The 25,451-nt window shown below is 40.0% G+C and overlaps 1 protein-coding gene and 1 long non-coding RNA gene across 2 annotated transcripts in view; one reads left to right on the plus strand and one right to left on the minus strand.

Moving 5' to 3' along the window:
* LOC138744897 (uncharacterized) overlaps window positions 1–25,451 on the minus strand; it is an 84,390-nt gene that overhangs the window by 21,530 nt on the left and 37,409 nt on the right. Inside the window, exon 3 of the long non-coding RNA XR_011345851.1 lies at window positions 20,188–20,343. This is a non-coding gene — a long non-coding RNA (uncharacterized lncRNA). The remainder of the gene's footprint in view (window positions 1–20,187; window positions 20,344–25,451) is intronic.
* Window positions 1,562–25,034, plus strand: vstm2b (V-set and transmembrane domain containing 2B). The gene is made up of 5 exons (XM_069901703.1): window positions 1,562–1,702; window positions 3,411–3,443; window positions 4,064–4,430; window positions 8,773–8,802; window positions 24,480–25,034. The coding sequence occupies exons 1-5, from the start codon at window positions 1,577–1,579 to the stop codon at window positions 24,557–24,559; spliced, it is 636 nt and encodes a 211-aa protein (XP_069757804.1). The 5' UTR covers window positions 1,562–1,576; the 3' UTR covers window positions 24,560–25,034.

Genomic DNA, 25,451 nt, shown 5'->3' on the forward strand with positions numbered 1-25,451 from the left:
TGCTAATATTCTCCCGAGACGGGCTGATGTGGTACGAATGGCGCAGCCGAGGATTTACAACTCGGATGTTTTGGACTCGTTTGCCTCCTGATTACGTGCGACGTCAGTTGTATTCATTGCCCCTATAGGTTCAGGAGGGGTGTTACTGCGGGAGCCGGTTGAGCCTGTGTGTATGTGTGTTGGTGTTTGTTTTTTACTCCCACGTCCTGCCTGTTCGATGGGATTCTGGCGCCCCTTGTTTTGGGTTGGAGCTGTCTGTAAGTGCTACACTCTGGAGGTGCCGAGGACACCCCGGCGAGTCTCCAGCCTCTAATCCACACAAGCGGGAGAAAGAAAAGGGAAAATCCGACTCGGGGAGCCACACTTGTCACAGGACTCCGGAGGATATGCAGCTGCCTCGGTGAGGGGTTCCGGCATCAGAGATCTGTTTCACACGGGGATGGGGGCGAGCGTGTCCAAACTGGAATCATTCCCCCGCCGCGTCCGTGCAACCACGTTCAACCTTTCATTCTGGGAAAATTATCCGTGCTTTTAATCACACCTATTCCGAATATGAATTCAAGCAAGACGTGTTTGTGAGTTTGGGAGGCATCGTGGTCAAATTCCACAGGCTGCGTCTTACCACGAGGGGTGCACAGGACGGGGTCCGATCAACTTGTCGATCGCGCTGTGCATTCTCAGTTCAACCGAACTGAGCGGAGTCTTCCCTATTTGTAACCTTGGAGAACGATATCTGAAGCTGTATCAACTGCGATGGGATTGCAGCGCTCCGGAGGGCTGAAGATCTAACACCTCCAACGATTGTTCTGTACATTAAAAAGTCTCTATATGAAATGGAAAATCGCGGGATCGCCAGTATTCTCTATTACCTGATGCTCAATGCGCCGCTTTTGCTTTGTGTAAATGGTGAGTAGTGTTTTGTAAATAATGCAAACGCTTTGAGATTGTAGAGCTCTGCAAGTCTCGATCTTGTTTAATCAAGCTGGGGCCATAGAATTATAGCAGATTAGCCACAATCAGTTATAGAGACTTGAATCCGGATGAGAAAACAAGGAGCAAGTGTGGAGTCCGTAATTTATGGCATTATTAATTTCAATATCTCGCTGCTCTCGTCTTACCATGTTGGAGGTAACTTCAAAATAGATTAATAATTCTACTTCTCGCACTTGTACAATATCTTGTTGAAAACCATCCAATGGAAATTTCACTAATATAAATTTATTTTTATTAGGTTTTCATTTTAATGGGGAAATTGAACAACTGGGACAAATCGAAGGGTTTGTGCGCCTTTAAAATTTACAAAATATTGTTATTTATTTGCAATGCTAAAATGAGTATGTTTTATAAATGAAGGACTTGCGGTGCTTTAGCAACTAGCCTACCTGTTGTAGGCAAAGTGAAATTATTACGAAGATAGAACTGCATGAACCAAATTGATGCATTTCTCTTGTTTCGATGCAATCAGGCGAATCCTCACCAGAGATATTTGTGAGAATTAATTATCCTTTTTCTCTTGACAGCAACATTTCTGGAAGTCCCCCAGGATGTGACTGCGAAAGAAGGGGATGATATTGAGATGTCTTGTGCGTTCCGAGCCAGCGGGGCCACCTCGTATTCTCTGGAGATCCAGTGGTGGTACCTAAAGGAAGCAGCCAGGGAACTAGCGCATGGGCTAACACTCGGCGCCCAGGGGAACAACAGGGTCAAGGTGAGGGATGTGGGACACGAGCCGCGGAGAATTTGGGCGGTGCTGCCGGGAGTGCCCTGAAACCCGCGGCCGCGTAATTAACGAGACCAATAGAGAGCTTGTGGTTGAAACATTTTCCCAAAAGGAACAGATGGAGCAGATAAGTGCCAATCCCAGCGAGGTCCGGTGTGGGTCACCAAGATCTTGCCCAAATACAATATCTACGGCGGTTCTTGACAATGACCAGACGAGGTATCTGATCAAGACAATATTGAGGCAAATGGGGATTTCATAGACCATATAAAGCATGGAACATTACAACTCAGTACGGGCCCTTCGGCCCACGTTGTTTATAAACCTACTCAGCAATCTAATCTTCCCTACTTCATACCCATAACCCTCTTTTTTTCAGGTGTCTGTCTGAGTATTTTAACCCTTTGGACTCCAGCCATTTTTAACCTTTCATAATATATACTCCGTCTTGGATCCATAAGTTTAACCACAGTACGAACACCAGTACGAACCAGCTGGTGGTTGGATATAAAACCAGTCCCAGAAAATGAATGGAGGTATGGAGTATATGCGCTTGTTGGTAGTCCAAAGGGTTAAATGTCCCTATTGTACCAGCCATCCCTGGCAAGGTTTCCACGCAACCACACAACTCTGGGTACAATTGAAATTCCCGGGAACATAATACATAATTTGGAGACAGGACATTTGATAGCACAGATAAGATCGAACCTCCAAAATAGACAGTGCAGGTCTGGGGATACTACAGAGCCCTGGGGGCCTCATGCCTGATTCCGACGAGAACCGGCGGTGAAATCGTCCTTTTTCAAGATAATTCCTTGCGATCAAGCGAGGAAACTCCAGGACACGGATTTGAAGGATCCAACATCTAAGGAACGCCAGGGTAGTCACACAACATCGAAGATCGCGGCAGCGAAGGTGTGACTAGACCGAGGAATGTCGGGGGAGCTTCAACGTGGAAGGTTTGGATAGAGTGGGAATCCCGCTGGAGAAGCCGCGAATAGACCTCGGAAAGTCAGGGCAGCCCCGATGACCAGGATCATTGAAGTAAAATCTTGAGTCTAATTCCGACCTCAGTTTTCCTGATCAGATCCTGAAAGGATCTTGACCCAGATAAAATGCCAGGAACAAACTATGTGCGAGCAGAACAATTAGATCTTTCCTCTGGTTCCAAAAGAAGAGGGCACAAACGCACAATTCGAGGAGTAGGGTGTCGCAGTGAAAGGTCGTGGGACAGATCTTGACCATATTCTTCATTTTTCTGCCATCCGAAGTGTGCCGCTTGTACGGTTCCAGAAAGTTGCCGATCTGTATGAATCATTCACACGCCACGTGTGGCAGCGACGGTCTTTGCGAAATACATCAGTACTATTCTGTGAACAGTGTCTGGTGTAATGCAATTGATGGCGTCAATGGTTAATTTGAAAGCAGATTAAAGTTCCAGATGGGGTCCGAATCCGTTGGGTTAATGGCATTAGCATTGCTGATCCAGATGTGACACAAACAAACCTGTTGTTAAATAAATGTATTCGCGACCCATCGCATTTTACACTTTAGAACTCAAGACCAGCAAAATGCCATTGCACCTCCACTTCTGGAGGTTCCTCTGGCCAATGGCAGGCAGATTTAATTCTCCGACGAAACGTGTTTCTTTTTCTAAGAACTTTGACACAATTTCTTTTCCTTGTTTTAGGCAACATTCAATAAGGACGCCACCAAAATAAGCGTAAGTATTTTCCTGGGTGTTGTCATAAATGAAACTGCTTTTTTAATTACTGTTTAAATATGAACAGACCTTTACATAAATAAATAGACAGATTGTTACAATGGTAAAATCACATGTCGTTCTGCACTTGGTCAATGCAAAATGCCTCCCCGGCGATCTAACAGAATGCCCCGAGAAAGAAAAAAAAATTATGCGATGTTGCAAAAGAAGGCTTCCTTTAAATTAAAACTAAGGTTGATATATGTTGCTTATCGATATTTCGCCAATCGAAACTCAAAAACACTGCAGATACCGAAAGTCTGACATTAAAAAACAGACTTGGTTGAAGGGTGGGCGAGCTGAATCGCTTATGATATAATTTTCGCCAATATCGTTCTGTTCGGTGTGTGTGGGTGAGTGGGAAGAAGGGTGAGGGTGACATTGTTTCCATTCGGATTATTAATAGCGTTAGTTATGCGGTTTTAATTGTTCCTTTACTGTATTGACCGCAAGTCCTTCCCATTCTTCATGTTGATTGATATTTGCGCCTTCTCTATGTTGCAAATCAATAGCTTCCTGCTCAGTGGCTTTGATTTTATTTGGAGCGCCTTGTGTTGATCCAGCCCTTTCTTTGACTGCAGACTGTCCGGGTGATAGGAAATGACATTTCCCACAAGCTGCGCCTCTCCAGAGTGAAGAAGGAGGATGAGGGTGTTTATGAATGCAGAGTCACCGACTTTATCGACGACGAAACTCAGGAACATAAAGCGCAGGCGATTTTACGGGTGATAGCCCGTTACGGCGCGGAGATGCAAGCAGCCGAAGCCGTCTCCCACATACAGAGCAGCGGGCGCCGCAAGAGCAGCGGGCGCTCCACGCCTGTGCCCGGCGCAGACAAGCGGCGAGTCGCAGAAAGTGCCACTGGCGGCGCGACAGCCTCCTCAATCACACTCGCCTCGGTCACCCCACCCCCGGGCAATGCAGCCATGATTGGACAGCACACCTCCGGTAAGTGGAGTTACATTGCCACCGTGTGGGGAGGCAGCGGGTTGGATGGTGCGGGTCTCCAAACATCAAAAGCTATTTCTCTATTGATTAAAGGCGCCCTTCTATTGTCAGAGCCAAAAGTCTGATTGAACTTCGCCTTCCTAATCCCAGCAGCTCGATTTTTCAGTTTAAAATCTGCAGGCAGATCCACCCATGTTATTCATTATCCCGTCTTGTTAGAGGATTCCCAAAGCATCAGAAATCAGGATGCGTCTTCACCCACATCCATGTGCTAATATTCTCCTCTCATCCCGACGCAGTCAATGAGTTTTGCCATATTCCATCCAACCCATCATTAAAGACCAAACGAGCAAGGTGACTTGATCTGGAGGTGGTTGGTCGGGATGAAAATGTGTGGTCAGTTGCACGATCTGTGTGATGTTCGAGTTGTATGTGCATTGAATCAGCTTTCGGAGCTCAGAAATCACTTCAACCACAATGTTCTGACTTGGATCGGAACCTAAGCCTGACATCTCACTATTCATCCGCAAAATTGCCACTGATTAGGTTGCTTTTATAAATTACATTCGTGAAATTTAGTTTCCACTAATTGCAGAAAGTTCAGGATTGCTCCACTAGGACGTTTGAAATCTTAGGGGAATGGCATATTTTACCACTTAATTGTTCAAATTGCTTGTAAGGCAAATTTTTCTAAAAAAAGAAGAAAATTTGGTTCTTTTCTGCAGCCATCAAGAAATGAGGGAAGAATTTCCCTGTTTTTTTTTAACATATTTTCCAGGTGAGTAAAATATTTCTGCCAGATTTCGGCGATGCATAACACCGTTCCTGAATACAGTCGTTTCCTTTGAGCTTTCCTTCAATCGCCATTTATGTATTCACAAAGCGAGAAGCAACAGAGGGCTCCTTTGCTTTGTATCACCAATGGAATCGTGGCAAGTTGCACTAGGGTTTTTTAAATTAACTCCGAGGTACTGGTAAGACTGGAATCTTCTACACATATTGTATCTGTTATCCTAACTGGTCCACAAGATGAAGGTGCTCTCATCTCACATGGTTTGTTGTACCTTGCAGTGAGTTAATATCGCTATGTGTGTCTTACTGGCCAATTCAGAATTAATCACTGCAATGGAACTGAAATCACATACAGTCCAGATAAGGGTGGTACTTCCTTCCCAAGAGGATTTTCTGTGAACAGGTTTGACAACAATCTAAAGCTCTTTGGGAACTTTTAGAGATTCTTTTAATCTGGGGTCAATTTTTCAAATTGGTGCTGTTTATCCTGCTCCCCTTTGGGTAATTGCACGATGTTACTAGATTACAGGCAGGTCTAGGAATATAATCATCACCTACTTGTCCAGGATCATCTAATCATATCTGACAAGAGCAGGGAACGAGTCTTATACAATAATTTTTACAACTGACTCATACTTCTTAAAGCTTTCTGGGGGAGATTCCAAACATGTGTTTGGCAGTGTCAGCCGACTAGCATTTCCAGACTGCCTATCTCAGAGTAGGAAGGCCAGGTGAGTGGAAATTCCATTGCCTTTCTGTCTTGGAAATGGAAGCAGAAGAGAGGCACAGAATGCTTGGGAAAAAAAATCAAGCATCAGTTCCAGAAGATATGATGTGAGAGTTTCTTGTTGCTGCCATAAGTGTAATGTTCACATGCACCGAGTTTCTTACTTGCTGCAGCCAAACAGGTAAGTAAGATACACCAATAACAAGATACAAAATAAATTATGTCAAGGTGCCATGGGAGTGAATCCAGTCAACATCTCAGAAGATCACGATATATAGGAACAGAAATAGGTGCATTGACCCATCGAATCTCCTCTGTCATTCTAATCATGAGCTGATCCAACTCAGATCCTTCCTTAGAACTGGGGGGAAGAGCAGAGGGTTTACAGACTTCAAAGCAGACCTGGGGTAGGGGGGAAGCAGGCAGTTGAGGAAGGGAGGAGTGACATGAAGATGGATTGAGACAAATCAGATTAATATTCACACCTTCCTCCTGAATGATCTATTGGTACAGTGGATCTGTAATAACGAAGAGCAAAATACTTGTGTGTTACCTTCTAGCAAAAAGTTACTATATGGTTAGCATAGCGCTTTGAAATCCTTGGTGTCTGTAAGGGGTTTGTACCTTTTCCCTGTGTCTGCATGGGTTTCCTCCCACCATTCAAAATGTAGGCGTTGGGGTGGGGGGGGAATTGTAGGTTAATTGGGGTATTTGGGGGAGAATATAGGTCCTTTGCACCAGAGGTACCACCAACTGAAGGCAAAACGCCAACAACTTCACCATCTACATACTTCAAAGAGAGATGAGTATCTCCATGTGAATCCTTAAGGCTTATCATTTTTTAAGATGAGAGCAGCCATGTGCACAGCAGGTGGTAAATTGATTATGAAAGAAGATAGAATAAGTGTAAAGTTTAACTGTCAAGCAGTCTATGAAAAGTCCTAAGAGAGAGATAGAAAGAAATATAGTGACATGAAGCCACTAACGCAATTATTGTGGTGGGAACTGGGATTATTAAATTGCTAGTTTTCCTTCTTAATGAAAGAACGAAAGAACTGGGTAAGTTGTGTGAGGTCGGTAGCATAGGTACACAGGATGAAAAATGTATTGGCATAATATGGGAAATACTGTTCCTGATTTTTCCTACTGTGGCATCACTATGCAGTCTTGATGATGAGAAAATTGGCACTTCAGTGCCAGTGCCTCCTGCCTCTGAATGGCATAAATTTATGCACTCAGCAGGTTGTGAAGCAACTTTGAGAGAAAATCAGCTATGCTTTGGGTCAATGATGCATTTCCAGTTCTGATAAAAGTTAATAATTTAATCCAAAGCATTAAAAAATTAAACTATGTACAGCACTATCGTGCTACATATCGCTGGTCAGCAGATGAAGATGATTAAAAATTATTGTTAGATACATCAATAAATTGGTTATCAGAGATGAAAACATAGGGTAATTTATTAGATTTGTGAGAGCTGCCTTTGAACAACTGCAAGTCACAAAATCTGAATCACTGTACCTTACAGTACATGGTGTTCATATCAGCTAAACATGGACTTTTAGTTTATCCCCCTTCCCAACTTTAGGTCCAAAGCTCCTCCGATACTCTCGAAGTGGTGTTGGCACAACTATGCTCAGTTCCTTATCACTTGAAGTGTGTAATTGCTTCTTTTCTGGCAAATGCTACCAATGTTCCCTCTTTACTGGGCTAGATGTGATGAGGTCAGATAAGAGAGCTGTGCTGTCTGAGCTCTGTGTAGGCTTGTGATCAGTTAAGCTTCCTGGCTCACTTCCATTATTGGCAATTTATTTACTAGCACAATCCTGCAAGAAGTTAAGTGATGCTTTTAGGTGCCAGAACATGATGTCATCCACATTGACAAATTCATCTTTCAACATTGATAGAAAAGACTTGTTTATTGAAGTTGACCATGGCAATAATAGTGTAAGTTGAGATTCTTTTACGTTTGGCCACAATTCACCTAGATCTTGTTCTAGTTCCTCAGCAATTTCTTTTATTATGGCTAAAATCCCAACCATGGATAAAGTTCTGATTTAGCCAATACTAATGCTGCACTGGTGCCTTTTAAATCAGACAAATGTGAATGCAGAAACACCGTCAATGAAATGGAACATGTTCTGGCATTGTAAAAACATCTTGTGGAGTCAACTTTCAGCCAATTTATTTCAAGGCTATTTTCACTAGAATTATCTGATTGCTTTTTTGCAATTGATTCAAGAGTTCTACAGTAGATTAGAGTTGCTGCCTTTTATCTGGAATTTGGATTCAATCAGCCCCAAATTGATGGGACAGAAGCCTTTTCTCCTTGTGTTTCCAATGGTTGCTCACAAAGCTATCCACGATTCAACATAAAAACTCATTGAATCGGCAATCACACTTAACGGGTCCATATGCTGACTGGGGAGAGAAATTGAAACTGTATTGAACCGTTAACCCACATTTAGGCAGAAGGCAAAATGGGAGCTAGATGATTTCATACTTGAACTCTGTGTATTTGATGTTAATTTGCTGATGGTAAAAAGTTTAAATATGTTCTGCAGCCACCTCGTTTAGTATGATAAACTCTGTATGCTTGATGTTAAATAGCTTATGGGAAAAGTTTAACATGTTCTACAGCCACCTTGTTCAGTACTATTTATCTTTATGGCAACAAAACTTGCCAAAGAGAGAGACTTTGAAAACTATTGTACTCCAAATGTAAAATACTGAAATTAAGCATCTAAATTTCATTAGAAAGAGGAGTGTGGACTGCAAATACAATAATGCTTAACCATTGTCATATATTTTCTTTTCATATAGGTGGGAAGCCAACACAGACACTAACATCGGGTAAGGTGAATAATAGAAAATTGTTGACTTCTTAAGAAATAGACTTACTTGAGTTTAAAAGTTTACATTAGGAAATGCTCAACTTATTCCATGCTTTTATTTCTTTTTTTATATTCTTGGTTTTAATGGTTGTATACCCCAAAATTACTAACCATAATTTCAGTAAAATTCTGCCCTTGGGAGCATCAGCATGTAGGCACATGTGCATGTTTGCAAGTGTGTTTGTCTCTTATGACTGTAGAAGTTAAATCATTTTCCAAGATTAGAGGATTTATTTTAAATTTAAATATCACATTCATGTTAATTCAGTTATATATTGTTAGTTTTCTCAAAATTATTTGTGATAGTAGAATTGTTACCAATTAGATGGGATCCATATAACCATATAACCATATAACCACTTACAGCACAGAACAGGCCAGTTCGGCCCTACTAGTCCATGACGTAGCAAATCCCCACCCTCCTAGTCCCACTGACCAGCACCCGGTCCATACCCCTCTAGTCCCCTCCTATCCATGTTACGATCCAGTCTTTCCTTAAATGTAACCAATGATCCCGCCTCGACCACGTCTGCCGGAAGCTCATTCCACATCCCCACCACCCTCTGCGTAAAGAAATTTCCCCTCATGTTCCCCTTATAATTTTCCCCCTTCATGTGACATATTTCTATTACATTTTCAAAAAGCAAAATAAAGGACTTGAATGATTATTTTTGCAATATATTCTTTGACTTCAGGATAACCCAAAGCACTTTACTGCCAACAAAGTACTTTTGATTTGATTTGCTGACTTTCCCTAATGGCCGTTGAGAAGGCGGAAAGGTGCTTCATTCTTGAGCCTCCATTTTCACAGTTGCTGCTGGATAGAGAGATAGTAATGATATTGGAAAGAATAAATCTCCATGATTTAGAGAAAAATCTGTTACCCTCTGCCTGATAAAGATCAAAAATTTGGAAGATGCCGTCTGAGTTACCTGGGTGAGCAACTGCAATGCATTTTGACACACTGTAGTCATTGATTGATGGTAGTGGGAAATAAATGGATGAGGAGCTGATCAAGTTGGCTACTTGGTTCTGGAGCACACTTCTTTACTGTTGTTGGAGGTGTATTCATTCAGTCAAATTGAGAGTAATCCATTACACTCCTTGCTTGTGTCTAGTATCTGAAAAGCATTTGGAGTATTGGGATGTGAGTCATTCAACCTAAGAGACCCAGTCTCTGACGAGTTCTTCAATTTACATGACCATTCCAGTTGTGATTTTTTTGTTAATGCTTGGAATGTTGATGGTCAGGACTTACCATTGTCAAGGGAAAGTGGTTAGACTTACTGATGAAAGTTATTACTGGCCTTTCATGGCACAAAATGATATTTGTCCTTATCCGCCATGCCTGAACATTATAGCCTGCAGGGTTGGCTGCCTTGTCTTATGAGGGGTGATCAAAGCTGGTTCCATCACCAAAGTTGTGAAATGGAGCATGAGTTGTTTTTGGCAGGAGAATGGACACTGTTGTTTTGACTCTGGGTGAAGAATTCTTGAGAAGAATGAGGAGAGACACCACACGGTGCACTCATAGAGGCAAGAGTGGCTTGATGGTGCACAGAGAATTTAGGAAAAAAAGGAACAGATCCCATTGAAGCTGACAAGATTCTTGCAGAGCTCTATAGACAGGATGCAGGGATGTTTCCCCTGGATGAAGAATCTAGAATCAGGGGTCATAATCTCAGATAAAAGAATAGGCCATTTAGGGCTGAGATGAGGAAAAAGTTCTTTACATAAAGAGTGACAAATCTGTGGAATACTCTAACCTGTAGGCTGCAGAAATTCAATAATTGAATGTATTTAAAACAGAGAATGCTTTATTACTGAGTATCAGAAGTAAACCATATGTTCTGAGGAGACAACAGCAAAATGGTATGAGGGTGAAGATCAGTCAATATCTTAATGTAAGGCTGAGCAGGTTAAAATGGCCAAAATACCCAATTTCCACTCCTGTTTCTTATGAGTGGTTCATGGGGCAGAAAATAATGCATGTGCATTTTCAACTTTATACATTGAGGCAAGTGATACATAAACCGAGAAGTCATGGTAAATAACATACAAATGTGACCCCAGTTGGAGCACTGTGTCCAATCTTGGAATTAGATGAAGATGGTGAAGAGAGAAAGGAGATTTAGGAGATTACTTCTAAAACTATCATATGAATGAAGAAGCCACCATTAGAGAAGACAAATAGGTGATTTTATTGAGATATGTAAAATTATGATTTGAGATAAGAATGTCAAGAGAACCTATCTAATACTTAAAGATTGATGACCAGTATCATAGATTCTAAGTGCCTGACAGGGTGTGGTTACAGACTGAAGTAATGCCCAAAAGGTAACTGAACAAATACTTGTTTAAATAAATACAGAGAATTAAGGAAGGAAATGAGAGTGAGAGAGCGACCTTTTCAATGTCAAATTAATGGAACTTTTATAGGCAAATTGTCTTCTTTTGTGAGCTGTTGTCTTTGCTCATGATTTGGTTCGTGTCCTTTTTAAAGAACCCTACAGCATAGTACAGGCCCTTCGGCCCATGCTGTTGTGCCAATCTATATATACCTACACCCTAAAAATACTAAACTCTTGCTGTTTCTTTCATCCACATGCCTGTCTGAGATTCTCTTAAAATGTCCCTATTGTTCCAACCTCCCACCACCTTTGGCAATGTGTTCCAGGCACCCACAACTCTCTGTGAAATATACTTATCCCTGATGTTTCCCCTAAACTTTCCTCCCTTCACTTTGTACAGATGTCCTCTGGTCTTTCCTACTCCCACACTGGGGGAAAAAAGTTGCTGGCTGTTTACCTTATCTATGCCTCTCATAATCTTGTAGACCTCAATTAAGTCATTCTCATCTTTCACTCCAAATAGAAAAGCCCTAGGTCTGCTAACCTTGCCTCATAAGACATATTTTCCAATTCAGGCAACATCCTGGTAAATCTCCTCTGCACCCACTCCATAGCTTCCACGATCTTCCTGTAATTGGGTGACCAGAACTGAACATAATATTCTAACTGTGATCTCATCAGAGATGTATAGAGTTGTAACATTACCTCATTACTCCTGAACTCAATCCCGTGCCTAATAAAGCCCAACACACCATAGGTCTTCTTAACTAGAAGCAACCTTTAGATATCTTTGGGCTTAGACCCAAGGTCCCTCTGCTCCTCCACATTGTTAAATATCCTACCATGAAACTAAGAACCATGTACTCTGCCTTCAAGTTTGACCTTCCAAAATGCATCATCTCACATTTAGCCTCCTGTCTATATCCTACTACAACCTTCAACATGATCCAAAACACCTCCAACTTTCATCTGCAAGCTAACTGACCCATCCCTCTACTTCTTCGTCCTTTTCTTCACAATTTATATCAAATGTCAGTGACAAAAGGCAAAGGAGGAAAAACCCAACACCCAACCCCAACCAACCAATTTTCCCCTGCAACCGCTGCAACCGTGTCTGCCTGTCCCGCATCGGACTTGTCAGCCACAAACGAGCCTGCAGCTGACGTGGACATTTACCCCCTCCATAAATCTTCGTCCGCGAAGCCAAGCCAAAGAAGAAAAGAAGAAGAAATATCAAATGTATTGTTTTCTGCTTGGTGCTGCAAAAGGAAAAGAGTGAAAGGAGAGCCCAGTGAATGGGATTCTGGAACAATTGAAATAACTGTTTAGTAAAGTGGCAATATCTTAAACTGCTTAAGAGAAAGAGAGATACAGACAGAGGAACCTGGCTTCAAAAATATATATAATTAATACCTCATGTTTTTGACTAAGAATTAAGTTTAGGTCATTGTCAGTCTCATTATTGATCATAATGAAGATGGTTAATAGGGCATAAAATTTCACCATTTCAAAGCCAGTCTGATAGCCGTCCAGGCATGGTTGTTGCAAGTCCAATATGTATGTTTTTCATTCCACCTGAAATAAAACATCTATTTCCATGGCTAGGAAATACTGTTTATTTGTTGCAAATAATTTTGTACTTAAACCTCCATTGCACAATGAATGATCTCAATATCAAATCATTATGGCACAGAAGGAGGCAAATATGATCACTCTCAGTACCAGCTCTCGCACAGCAATCTACTTGGATACATATTTTTGCTCTTTCCTCATAGCCTTCTCACTTATTTTCCTTTCAGAAACGTGATTTGACTTAGCTTTCACCGTCATTACAGACACTCTCTCCAGAAGCTCGCATAAGCCCAATGCCAATTGTCCATCACTATGAATTCACGATTCTTGGTCCTTGAACTATCCAATGATGGGAAAAACAACTGACTGAAGTCCATGACCATCTTGTGCAAATCTATGAAACCTCCTCATAATCTTCGTGGGTTCAACGAGTAAAAGAAACATAGCCTACACTCAAAACTTATGGCTAAAATCCCTAGTCTCTGGAAACACTATCGTTCAATACAAAGGGTGGCATGGTTAGCACAGCAGTTAGAGCAAAGCTGTTACAGCGGGGCAGCGATTAGATCCTGCACTGCCTGTAAGGCATGGGTCTCTACCCACCATTCATATGAAATTGCTGAATTTATTGAACACATTCAGTGCTAAATCTGGCAATTTTGTTTGGACTAAATGGGAGTTAAGGTTAATGGGGAACAGGCAGAAAAATGAGTTGAAGCGAGATCACATTAGCCACAATCTGACTGATCACTGCCACATAATGGGGTTGTAGGTCAATTGGGTGTTATTGTGCAGTATAGGCTTATGGGCCGAAAGGGCCAATTACCGTGATGAATATCTTTTTAATTTAAAAAAATTAAATTCATAAATGTGGTAACCCAAAGTGAATACAGCACCCCAGTTGTGTTCCTGCCTTTATATTCAGTGCCTGTATGCATGAAGCCCAGAATTCAAAATGCCTTTCTGATGATTTTCTTAACGTCCTATCAGTTTAAGTTTATGCGCATACATATTGGGTTACTCCTTTCCTGCGTGCCCTATATTTCTTATATCTCAATATTATCTCTTCCCACTCCTATTAAAATATATCACTTCAGTTTTCTGTATAAAATTTCATTTGGCATCCTGGTCCAATTCTCTAGTCTACCTTTGACCTCTAGTAATTTATTACTGCCTTCGCCACTATTTATGAGATCTATGAGTTTGGTATCATCTGCAGATTTTACACAGTTCATCTTTGGGAGAAAAGGAACATCATCCAGGGAACTGGATTCCTGATCAAGACTTTAAACTGTTGGAATCATACCAACATTACCTTGATAGTTCTTGTCAAAGTTCACGTGTAAAAATATCCATTTGTTCTGTGTCTAAGGTGAATATAGAAAAAGAAAGATCAAGAACAAAGCCATAGTGAGCAAATATTTGTAGCAATGCCAATTTGTTTGCAACTACTGTATCTGTTTTAATTCCTCAGTCAGCTCTGAATGACAAACTCTTGAAATATTATCAAGTGTTGGAATAAGATTATAGTGAAGTTTACTTCAATAGAATCAAATGAACAGAGAGTTGCTATTCAATAAGTAAACCTAACAACTGACTTTAATTTCAGAGTTAACTGGAATTTAAAGTGGGTGAAATTGCAGTGATCAATCAGATTGTGGCTAATGTGATCTCGCTTCAACTCATTTTTCTGCCTATTTCCCATTAACCTTGACTCCCATTTAGTCCAAACAAAATTGCCAGATTTAGCACTGAACATGCTCAATAAATACAGCAATTTCATTGGTTGGACAAAAGAAGCAGTATGCCCTCAAGTTTGTGGTATTTCTTGAGCCTGTATGAGGATGAAATTGAAATTGATTAAAAAAAAAACAAGGAATAGTCCAACTGACATGATCGAAAACATCCATTATTGGGATTAAACTGAAAACTCCTTTGAACAAAATGATTAGTCTTTGAATGGTTGGGCTGAACTAGGGTTGACACTGATAATAAACTGCTTCGTATCCACATAGATCTTCACTCTGCCATCTGCCTTAATGTTGATGGCATAACAAAAGATGAATTTGAAGTTGTTGGATCACCCATTTCCACATTTTATTAATCAGTCAAACTAATTAATATGTAGGGTGACTAAGAAATGAAAAGCAACAAGCACTTTAATTGCCTCAGCAGAAAAGTTTCAAGCCAGGTTCTGGGAATGGGATTAATAGAGATAGGTGAGTTCAGTGACCAGCATGGATATTGTGTGCTCCTGTGACCTGCTTTAGCTCCATGGCTCTCATATGTAGATAGCAGAATTAAAACTGGCCCACCTGACAGCTTTTTTTTTAAACTTATTTTGTATCAGGTTTATTTGGAACAGCAAATTGACTCTTTCAAAACTATCATGTTTGCTTTCTCAAAAAATGGTTGATTTGGAAATTTTGTATTTCCTTTAACATTCTCAGCAAATGGATTTTGATTTGAACACACATAACAAGAAAATTAAAGTCTCTGGTTCATGATTGAATGAAGTTTAACTGCATTCAATTTGCTAATGCATCTTATAAATGTAAAAAGCAAGTTAGTAATATTCCCTGATTAATAGGACAGTGTGTTCCTAAATTGGATTCATCTGAAGAGAGAGGAAGTGGCTCTGGAAAACCATATGACCATCAACACCCTACACTAAATAATTTAAATATAGTATTTGATAATTTATACAACTTCTTTACTAATGAAGGACATGAATGTGACATTGAAGCTGTTGGAAGGTTAATGGTTTGAGGTTTTATAATTACAATTGCCACTATTCTGATTGTTATAAATTTGTCGGGTGCATAATTGCTGCATTTTTGCTGAAGTTCAAAAGTATTTACTTCATATTAACTTTCGTGTAGGTTAATGACAAAAATAATTGAAAAGGAATTCATGAGCATTGACGGGAGAACAGACAGCAGCAACAGAAATTAGCCCACAGTATTATATATTTAAAATAATATTTTAAATTATTAATTAACAATAATGTAACACCTTATCTAATCTTAGATAGGGTGTTACATTATTGTTAATTAATAATTAAAAATTATTAATTAACAAATTATTGCGTGCCCTATATTTAAATTATTGCGTGCCCTAAATTTCTTATATCTCAATATTATCTCTTCCCACTCCTTCTATTAAAACATATCACTTCAGTTTTCTGTATAAAATTTCATTTGGCATCCTGGTCCAATTCTCTAGTCTACCTTTGACCTCTAGTAATTTATTACTGCCTTCGCCACTATTTATGAGATCTATGAGTTTGGTATCATCTGCAGATTTTACACAGTTCATCTTTGGAAGAAAAGGAACATCATCCAGGGAAAATCCAATGTTGACACGTAGGTTTTTAATCAATGCAACACGCAGACTTTAGATGGATACGGCACACAGGCTTTAGATGGATGCAAATAAGTTCACCAAGTAGGTGGAAGAGTCTGGGAGGACAGACTGTTTATTAACTCACAAAACACCTTGTGGAGGTGCTTCCAGAGAAATGTCCTTTTCAGACAAGTGACAACCAAAACTCCCCTTTTCCTTGTCATAGGGGACACGAAATGAGTGATTTTCACAAAGAGCCGAATGGCAGTATTTATTCTGCTTCCAGAACCCTTTCCATGGTCAGCCGTTCAGCGACCTTCACTTTTTTGGTCACAAAGTGGTATTCGCATTCCCCTATAACACAGAGAAATCAGTCAAATTGTCTACATTCAGCACAGTATCCCTTCAAAGGATGCTTCAAGAGCTGTCTCGTTAAAAGGGCCACTACTCATTCCCCTCGAACATGAAGAAATCACACAGATTGTCTATAACCATACACGAGGCCACCAGTACCATATTAGTGCCTAGAGCTCTGCTCCACAGTACTGCTTCCTTAAAATGGCCCCTGAGCAATCTGTGTACTGTGTCTTGAATATGTGTCTGTGTCATATGGTTTTCCAGAGCCACTTCCTCTCTCTTCAGATGAATCCAATTTAGGAACACACTGTCCTTAGCCTGTCTGTCAGCTCACAGTCAAACTCCAAAGCCTGTAGGGTTTTGTTAAATTTGTTCTCTTAAAGTGACAGTCCCACACAAATGGAAAATGAACTGAAAATGGAAGCATGTAATAACAGGTGTACAGGGAAATAAAGAGAGAAGAAATATAGCCTGGGAGTTGGCATGGATACAATGGACTGTATTGTTTCAAGAAAGAAGATGTAGATGATAGCCCTTTGTTTCTATGCTGTTGATTGAGTGAAGAACATTGTCTTGAATGTTGGAGGGATTTCTTGCTCCTCTTCATAGAGGAACAAGAATTTTAGTATTTTAATTGTTTCATTCATCTGAGACAGCACTTCTAACCCACAGCCTATCAAAAAGAGCTCAGAAATGGGAGTGCCACTGACTATCTCAAACTGTTACAGACTGAGAGAACATGATCACAATCCACAGACCCAAAGATAGGTCATTTCTACGTGATTTCAAACATAATATTAGATAGAAGATAGTTGCACATTAACGAGCAATAATTGTACCATCCCTAACAAGCTCATCTTTGGTATAGGGAACGCAAAGTTTGTCTGACCAACAAATTAGCTATTGTTTAAGGATCTTTCAGTCTCAGCACAGACATTATTAAAATCTCACTGTAAACAAAGTTTATAAAATGCACAGACTAACATATCAGATCTCTAAATAGACTTTTTATGTATTACTGCTAAAATGCTGGTGCGATAGTACAGATGCTATCACCAATGTGTATATGTAGGATGACTGTGATTGGCTGAGAGTGTAGCCACACCTACTGGCAGGTCTTAAAGGATTGCTCCTAGCCAGACCAGGTCATTCTGGACTGGTCGACCTACTTTTGATATGGTCCAGTCTTTTAGTTAATAAAAGCCTTGGTTTGGATCAACAAGTCTTTGGTTCTTTCGACGCGCATTACACTAGTTAAATCGCAAGTTGTCATTTTTTAATGTCATTCAGGATGACATTTGTATGCAGGTGAACTTTGAATTGTCTGCTAATGTTGATACGATATTGGAACGACAACGAAACACTTACTTTAATTTGGCAGATATAAATTCAATATAGTTCACATTCATATATTGCAGCAAAATATTCTGTCAAATTTCGGTCAACATGCAGTCACGGTCAGATTGATGATAATGATTTTATTTGTTCTTATATCAATATTAATTCAATGAAATGGAGCCATTGTGCAATTTAATTCTACAGAATTCATTTACTGTAATCTCTACCGCCTACAGTTTTAGACAATATATCACATGAGCTATTAGTTATAACTATGAGTCAGCGTGCAGGATGCCACCATAACACATGCCAATAAATGTGGAGAAAGAGAAATCACTTTTACTACTGTGATCCTGGACAAATGGTTATGTGTCAATTTCAAAGTAGAAAAATGTGAGGGATGCTAATAATGTCATAAACCACAAGAGAATTAATCAAGCAATTTATGTCATGAATCTGGGATTTTTGTGGTTCCTTTGAATCTATTGCTCTTTTTGAACCCATTCTATTCAATGGCCATTGGAGATATTTCTATCAGAGAAAATAAAAGGTCCTGTCACTTACAGGTAAATCAAGATTTGCTCCATTGTTTCCCTGTTTTTTGACATCTTTAAATCTTTTATTAGTCATACCCTTGTGTGAATTAATCAAGGGTAAAGACTTGCCTTCTGCAAAGACGGGGAGTGATTGTGGGGGGGGGGGGGGTGATCTACAGAAGTCTGCAGGTAATCTGCAAATTCACATGATTGTCAAGTGTGTCTGAGTGCAGCAACTTTGTTTTTATTGTATTTCGTGGAACTATAAAAACAATTCATTAAGAAAATGTTAATACTCAGCATAAACATTAAGTGTTTGAATAGATATAGATATTCTGGTAGTGATTGCAATCATAGAGTTTCAACTCCATGGAAAATTGAAATGGAAGCAATTGGAGAGGAACTGTTGCAATGGAAAGAAGACATTCAAACTTTACATTGTGCTTTGCAGATGCCTCCATAATATAGCACTGGAGATTGTGAGTAGATGCACAGAAACACTCGTGCGCTGGCAGTTGCCTCAGTAATCGGTAATAAAGCAGTGAATCCAATGCAGGAAATGATGGAATGGCACCATGCCACTAAAGTTCCAAGTTGCCACTAAGGTCCAGGCAAAAGTGATCTCCATAAATAGAGAGTCAAACCAACTATTCTTTACATTCAAAGGCATTACCACCACTGAGATCCTGATCATCTATGACTAGAAACTTGGCTGTCAAAACCACCATGGCTACAGAAGGCTGTCGATATCCTGTGGTGTGTGACTCACCTCATGATGCTACAAAGCCTTTCCAATATCTACAAGAATAGGAGGGAATACTCTTCAGTTGCCTGGATGAATGTAGCTTCAATGACACTCAGGAAACTCAACATGATTCAGGGAAAAGCCAACTGCTTAACTGGTACCCAGTTTACTACCATGAACATTCATTCCCTCCACCATCTGTGCACAGTAGCTTCAGTACAATAGCATGGAATAGGGGCCATCCATTTCAATTCTCCATCCCATTCCCTTGCTGACATGTCTGTCCATGGTCTCGAGTACTGCCAGACTGAGATCACCCTAAATTGGAGGAATGACACCTCATCCTCCGACTGGGCACCCTCCAACCAGACTACTCTAGTTTTTGTTAAACCACCACCCCACCCCACCCTCAACTTCTTCCCCCATTGCCTTTCCCTATCTGTCTCTCCATTCCATCTCTTTTTGCACAAATGTAATAATTGTATATAAGGGATGAGGTATGAATTTAACACCTTTTGATTCCTCCCCCATTATTTGAATTCTGAGACTTTCTGAGAATACTTGCTCTGCTTATTCCTTGAAGAAGGGCTCAGACCTGAAACATCAGCGATATAGCTTTGTTTCCTAGAGATGCTGAAAAGACCAGCTGAGTTCTCCCAGCATTTTGGTGTGCTTTTATAGTAGCTGCAGTGTGTGCCAGTTACAAGCACACTGCGGTTATTTATCTGGGCTAATCCAATAACATTTCTCAAACTAGTGGCCTTGACCACAATGGAGCGCAAGGATTTTGGGTGCATAGGAACACCACCACCAGCTTGATATGAAAGTATATTGTCATTTCTTCATCCCTGCTGGGTGTAAATCTGCAAGCAACCTATCAACAACACTGTAGGAATACCTTCACCAGAACAAATGCAGCAGTCCCAGAAGGCAACTCATCCCTGCCTCTCAAGGACAATTAAGAAAGGGCAATAAAATACAGATCTTGCTTGCAATTCCCAAAAAATAATCAACAGAATTAAGGTCTGGGAAAAATGTGTAGATTTTATGCATTATCTACATTCCCTTAAAACATAGAAGATCATTGTGGAGAAGAATACCTCTGGATTTGTCCAGCCATCTGAAGTCCACCTTCATCATTTGATCCTCTGCTTCATTCTTTTCATTTTGGATAAGTGGTGTGAGATACATTTTCCAGGTGCAAAATGATTTGAGCTATTGTTGATTTCATCCTGCCATGAGATCACAGCAACTACCTGGGAATATTGAGCATAAAGATCTTGTTCACCAGCTGCACATTAACTGAGTGAAAACTCTTCAGACTAATAATATTTCTTTCCTTCATTGCCCGGAACATGTGGTCAATGACAACTTGCACCAGTGAAAAGTCCGCTCCATTTCATTCTGAATGGTGACCACAGGCAAAGCTAACAAAATTGCAAACTATACCAAACAAGCCAGAGGCACGCAATCTTGTGATTTTGTGGGCTCTCCGCAAACCTGTCCAGTGGAGCCCTGGAATGCGTCTGAGATTAAAATGGTGAGAGTGATTCTGACTCTTTCAGCCACTTGTGGAATTTGTCCCAGTTGAAAGCTGTGCTTGAATCAGGAGGCTGCAATTATCTACCATCATCCAACACCCTGAGACTGCAGTGTCAGCCATGTTTCATGTTAACCTCTGCCTGTCGGGAGCTCAATTTGGCCATCTGCAAATTTGTCTGGGGTGCCCAGCTGTTACTAGTCCTGCTGCTCCAGCTCTTGCTGGTGTTTTAACTTGTCACCTTGCCCTTTAAGCTGCAAAACTCTGGAAAAGTTGAGCAAATAACAGATATCAGCCAACTTTTTCCAAAGGCAAGCCAGTGCTTCTGTGATGTGCAAAGACGGTGGGTTGGAACTGCCTTAATCATATGGTGTCACTTGGCTGGTCAAATACCCAGAGATTCCAAATAAGCAAATGTGAATGTTAAAATATCACCCAAACACACCCGAACATTGAAATCTTTTGCAAACATTCCTGAATGTTAAAATCTATTTCAAAACGTTGCTTCAAAGATTAAAATAAATCAGGGGTTCCCAATCTTTTTGTTCCTCTGTACCCCTTGAGCATTTTTATAGGTTCCCGTGTATCCCTAAAAATTAAGGAGAAAAAAACACGACATTGTGCAATCTGACTGCAGACTACAACACCATGGTTCAGTAGTGGTTATTCTCTCAGACCCAATGTACCCCCTGAAAAGTGCAAATGTACCACTGGTGGTCCATGTACCCCAGGTTGGGAACCCCTGAAATAAAGAGTGAGCAAACAATTTGAATCCCTGCTGATTGGCAACAAATCATTTGCGCCTAGAAATTCAAGTACCCCCAGGGTGTTAACAGGTGCTGCTTTCATGCAATAAATAGTTTGATAAACTTTCAATAAGGCATGAAATTGGGGGGAAAAAAATTAGGCTTTATAAAAAGTTATTAGTGTAGTTTTCGGCCTGGTGAATTCATTAAATGATGGTGGGAGCGCCTCGAGTGTTGTAGCTGATGCACCTTTGTTGTTGGTTGAAACTCCATCCATGACAGTGGTGTGATAGGCTGCTATGGGGTGTGAGGAAATGCAAGGCATATTCACATTTACACACCTCTGTGGTTCTTGGCACAGCTCAAGTTTCCTGACTCAAGTGGCCACAAGTCACTATTGAGATCACAGCACATGTTACTACTCCGCAGAGCTGCAAGTTATTTTTGCCCATTACTAAAATTTGCAAATGTATTAACTGAAGAATATTAATTTTTTACCATTTTGATTCAACACACCATCCTATTGATATCACTTTTCCTTTATGTATACTTCTTAAGCTAACAGTCCAAGGGTTGTTTTATCCAGCTTCCAATTCTTCAGTATGCAATTGTGGCAGGACATTAAACTGTGGCCAGGACCTATAGGGCCTAGAGTCTAGCAGTTAAATATGTACCAGTGGGCACCTCCTTCTATTGGAAGGTCAATGAGTTTCTAGCAAAATAGAAGGCATTTTTCATCAAATGCATGAACTGCCAAGAGTGCTTGTCTCAGTGTTCCCCTGTGCAATGCAGCTATTTAGGATGAGTCTCTTTCCAGAGGTAATTTTCTATCTCTTCTTAGCCTGCTCACTTTCCAGAAGAAGATGATCCATTGATTGCAATGGGATGAACATTATATGAGGTTTACAGCAAACATATTGACAATGAAGTTGAAAATCATCCTCAATGCTTAAGAATTTGTATCTGGAAAGGGAAGCACATGCTGACATATATTGTGCAATTCGATTTTAGAGAAACAAGTTACTCTGATAGCATTTCCCAAATCAAAACCTCTTATTTAGTTCAGCATCCATTTTAGGAATATTTGGCACAGTGAGGTTCTTCATTTCCTGCAACTATTTGAAAATATCATTTTGTTTCTTTTCTCTTGCCCATGGTCTCTCTTTATTTTATGTCGTAATGCAATTGATGTACCTGTTGCAACCCAGTGGTCCAGAGCTGGACACCCTCCCATATTCACAGGTGTGGGTTGATCGAAGTTGAGACACCATTGCCTGAGCTTTTGTTCATTCTAAGATACCTAAAATGTCAACCTATTAAGACAAACCTGACTTTATCTACGAAAGAAAATCACAAAACAATTCTTTGATCAAATCCATACTGAAGTATTCTTCAGCCTGAGAATCAAATGGGATTAGTGTAAATAGGTGCTCCATGTTGCAGTGTAAATAGGTGCTCCATGTTGCAGTGTAAATAGGTGCTCCATGTTGCAGAGTAAATAGGTGCTCCATGTTGCAGTGTAAATAGGTGCTCCATGTTGCAGTGTAAATAGGTGCTCCATGTTGCAGTGTAAATAGGTGCTCCATGTTGCATGACTCTTAAATGTAGAAGAAAAATGATTTTTCTTCATACACTTTGATGTCAAAGTGTGAAATTTTAATGAAGATACTATTTTATCTCCTTATGAATTCTCAGTAAATATGGAAGAATCGTTTTTGATTGTTCGATGTTCATGTCCAAAAGCTTTTTGGATGCTGTTTTATATTAGACAAATACGGCAAACAATTAAAAGGCAGATGTAAAATTTCTCTGTTATTAGAATAAAATTAAAGAGGAAAAATAACGACACATCCCTGCAATTGAACAGGGCCAATTTCATGAGACCAGTTCTGAAAGAACTACAATAGCATTATCACTTCACAAATACTTCTTTGTCTGTAAAGAGTTTTATAATGTCCCAGACTTTATAAGGAACACTATGTAAATACAGATTGTCTTTCTTTCCATTTCCCATTCCATCATGGGTATTAAATGGGAATATTTTCACAAAGCTTTGGTTAGGAACGTCATATGACAACTGTAAAATTATTTTCAGAGAAAATTAGAATTGATATCTTTTTCACATGAAAAATGGGGCCAATTTACTTAAGGTAATTCTATTATTTATCAATCATTTGTGTCTTGGCGCTATCAATGATCTCAATATTATGCTGGCCTAAATTGGATCATTTTGGTTCCAAAATCCTGTGAATAAAAGCTTTATTTCTGTGGCCGGGGAATGAGCTATTGTGGGTTTGTAGCAAACCTCCACAGTTGTAGGAAATAGGCAGGAGGGAGACAGATCAGCTAGTAGAGTGATATCACCACAGTGGGATCACAACAACAACCTTGCACTCAACATTGGCAAAACCTAAGGAGAAAATCAGGAGAACTCCTCATCGAGGAGTCAGCAGTGGAGAGGGTCAAAAGCTTCAAATTCCTGGGTGTCATCATCTCAGAGCATCTGTCCTCGAGCCTTCATGTTGATGCAATCACAAAGAAGACTCACCAGCAGCTATACTTTGAGAAGTTTGAGGAGATTTGGTATGTCACCAAAGACTCTCGAAAATTTCTTAAGGTGTACCATGGAGAGCATTCTGTCTGATTGCATCACTGTCTGGTATGGAGGACAGTAATAAAAAACTCCAGAGGGTTATTAACTCAGCCTGCGATATCACAGGCACCAGTCTTCACCCCATCGAGGCCATCAACAAGAGGTGGCGTCTTAAGAAAGCAGCCTCTATCCTCAAGGACTCCCAACACCCAGGCCGTGCTCTCTTCCCTCTGCTACCATCAGAAACCTGAAGATGAGCACTCAGTGGCACAAGGGCAGCTTCTTCCCCTCTGCCATCAGATTTCTGAATAAACAATGGACCACAGACACTAGCTCACTTTGTTGTTTTCTTTTCCTGCACTATTTTTAATTAGTTTGAAATGTAGTTTATATAAATGTCTGCACTAATGATGCTGCCACTAAACAACAAATTTTGTGGCATGTTAATAAATTCTGATTCGAAAACGCAGTTTCAATGTGAAATAAATAAATCTATTTTTATTCTGCCTGCAGGTTTTGGACCCCTTGCCCCTATGGTTTCCTTCCTGTTTATCCCTTTGCTGATCTTGCAGCTGCTCTGCACATATTATTAGTCTACTGACTGACTGCAAGGTAACCTTACTTAAGCAACGAAAATGTGCAATGAAGACATAAAAGTTGGTGGAGAGGGAAGAATCTTAAAAACTCGTGATGTCAAACTGCCTTTCAAAATATCAAAGGAAGGTTTCAAAGATGAAGGAAAAGTATTAATTTGTGGACAACCTTCAAAGATTATCAGCAGTTCTAATGTTGCACATCCTAAATGTTCACAATGTGGTAAATTAATTTTTCAATAAACACAGTGTAAAGCCTTGCTGTATTTAGCATGGCAATTATAAGATTATTTTCTTTGTGACAAACTCTGCCTGCCTGTTTACTATACAAATTGTTCCATAGCCACCTCTCAGTTATTGACATTCTGAGTGATAATGCTGGATCGGTAAATCTAATGAAATGTGAATATTTTTAACTCTTCCATTTGGTTAATTCCCTTGTTTTATTTAAATGACATTTGAATTTGATTCCCTTTGAAATTTTACAGCTCATCTTGACTTAGCATCAACGATATTTATTTTTTAATAAAGATGGGAATTAAGGTAAGACATTCATTTATAAACTGTATTGATATATTGCTGAAAATGAGTTGGAATAAAGAATTTTCAAATAATGTCCTCAATCTCTGTACTGTTGTTTATCTCAATAGGAGCTCCCAAAAAATGTATGCATGTCAGATTGTTCTTAACAGATATTGGTGTGTGATTTGAAATGCACATCTGGTATGGAGTCTCATCTCCAGAAGCACATAGCAGGAAATCTCAGGCCCTCTTTGCACTAAATTCAAACCGTAAGAGACAGAAAACTATGATGAGTGTGTCGATAATTTTAGTTGTACGGTTTTCACACTCAAAGTGCACTATTAAAGTATAGCTGTTTTGTACAGGAATG

The sequence above is a fragment of the Narcine bancroftii genome, chromosome 10 (genome assembly GCF_036971445.1).
Source record: "Narcine bancroftii isolate sNarBan1 chromosome 10, sNarBan1.hap1, whole genome shotgun sequence".
Taxonomy (NCBI): Eukaryota; Metazoa; Chordata; class Chondrichthyes; order Torpediniformes; family Narcinidae; genus Narcine; species Narcine bancroftii.

Excerpts from the sequence above, each read along its gene's own strand:
- vstm2b (XM_069901703.1), top strand. The coding sequence starts at position 1,577 with ATGTCTTGTGCGTTCCGAGCCAGCGGGGCCACCTCGTATTCTCTGGAG. Across the intron at positions 3,444-4,063 it reads AGGACGCCACCAAAATAAGC|ACTGTCCGGGTGATAGGAAA; the intron begins GTAAGTATTTTC and ends CTTTGACTGCAG. Across the intron at positions 4,431-8,772 it reads GATTGGACAGCACACCTCCG|GTGGGAAGCCAACACAGACA; the intron begins GTAAGTGGAGTT and ends CTTTTCATATAG.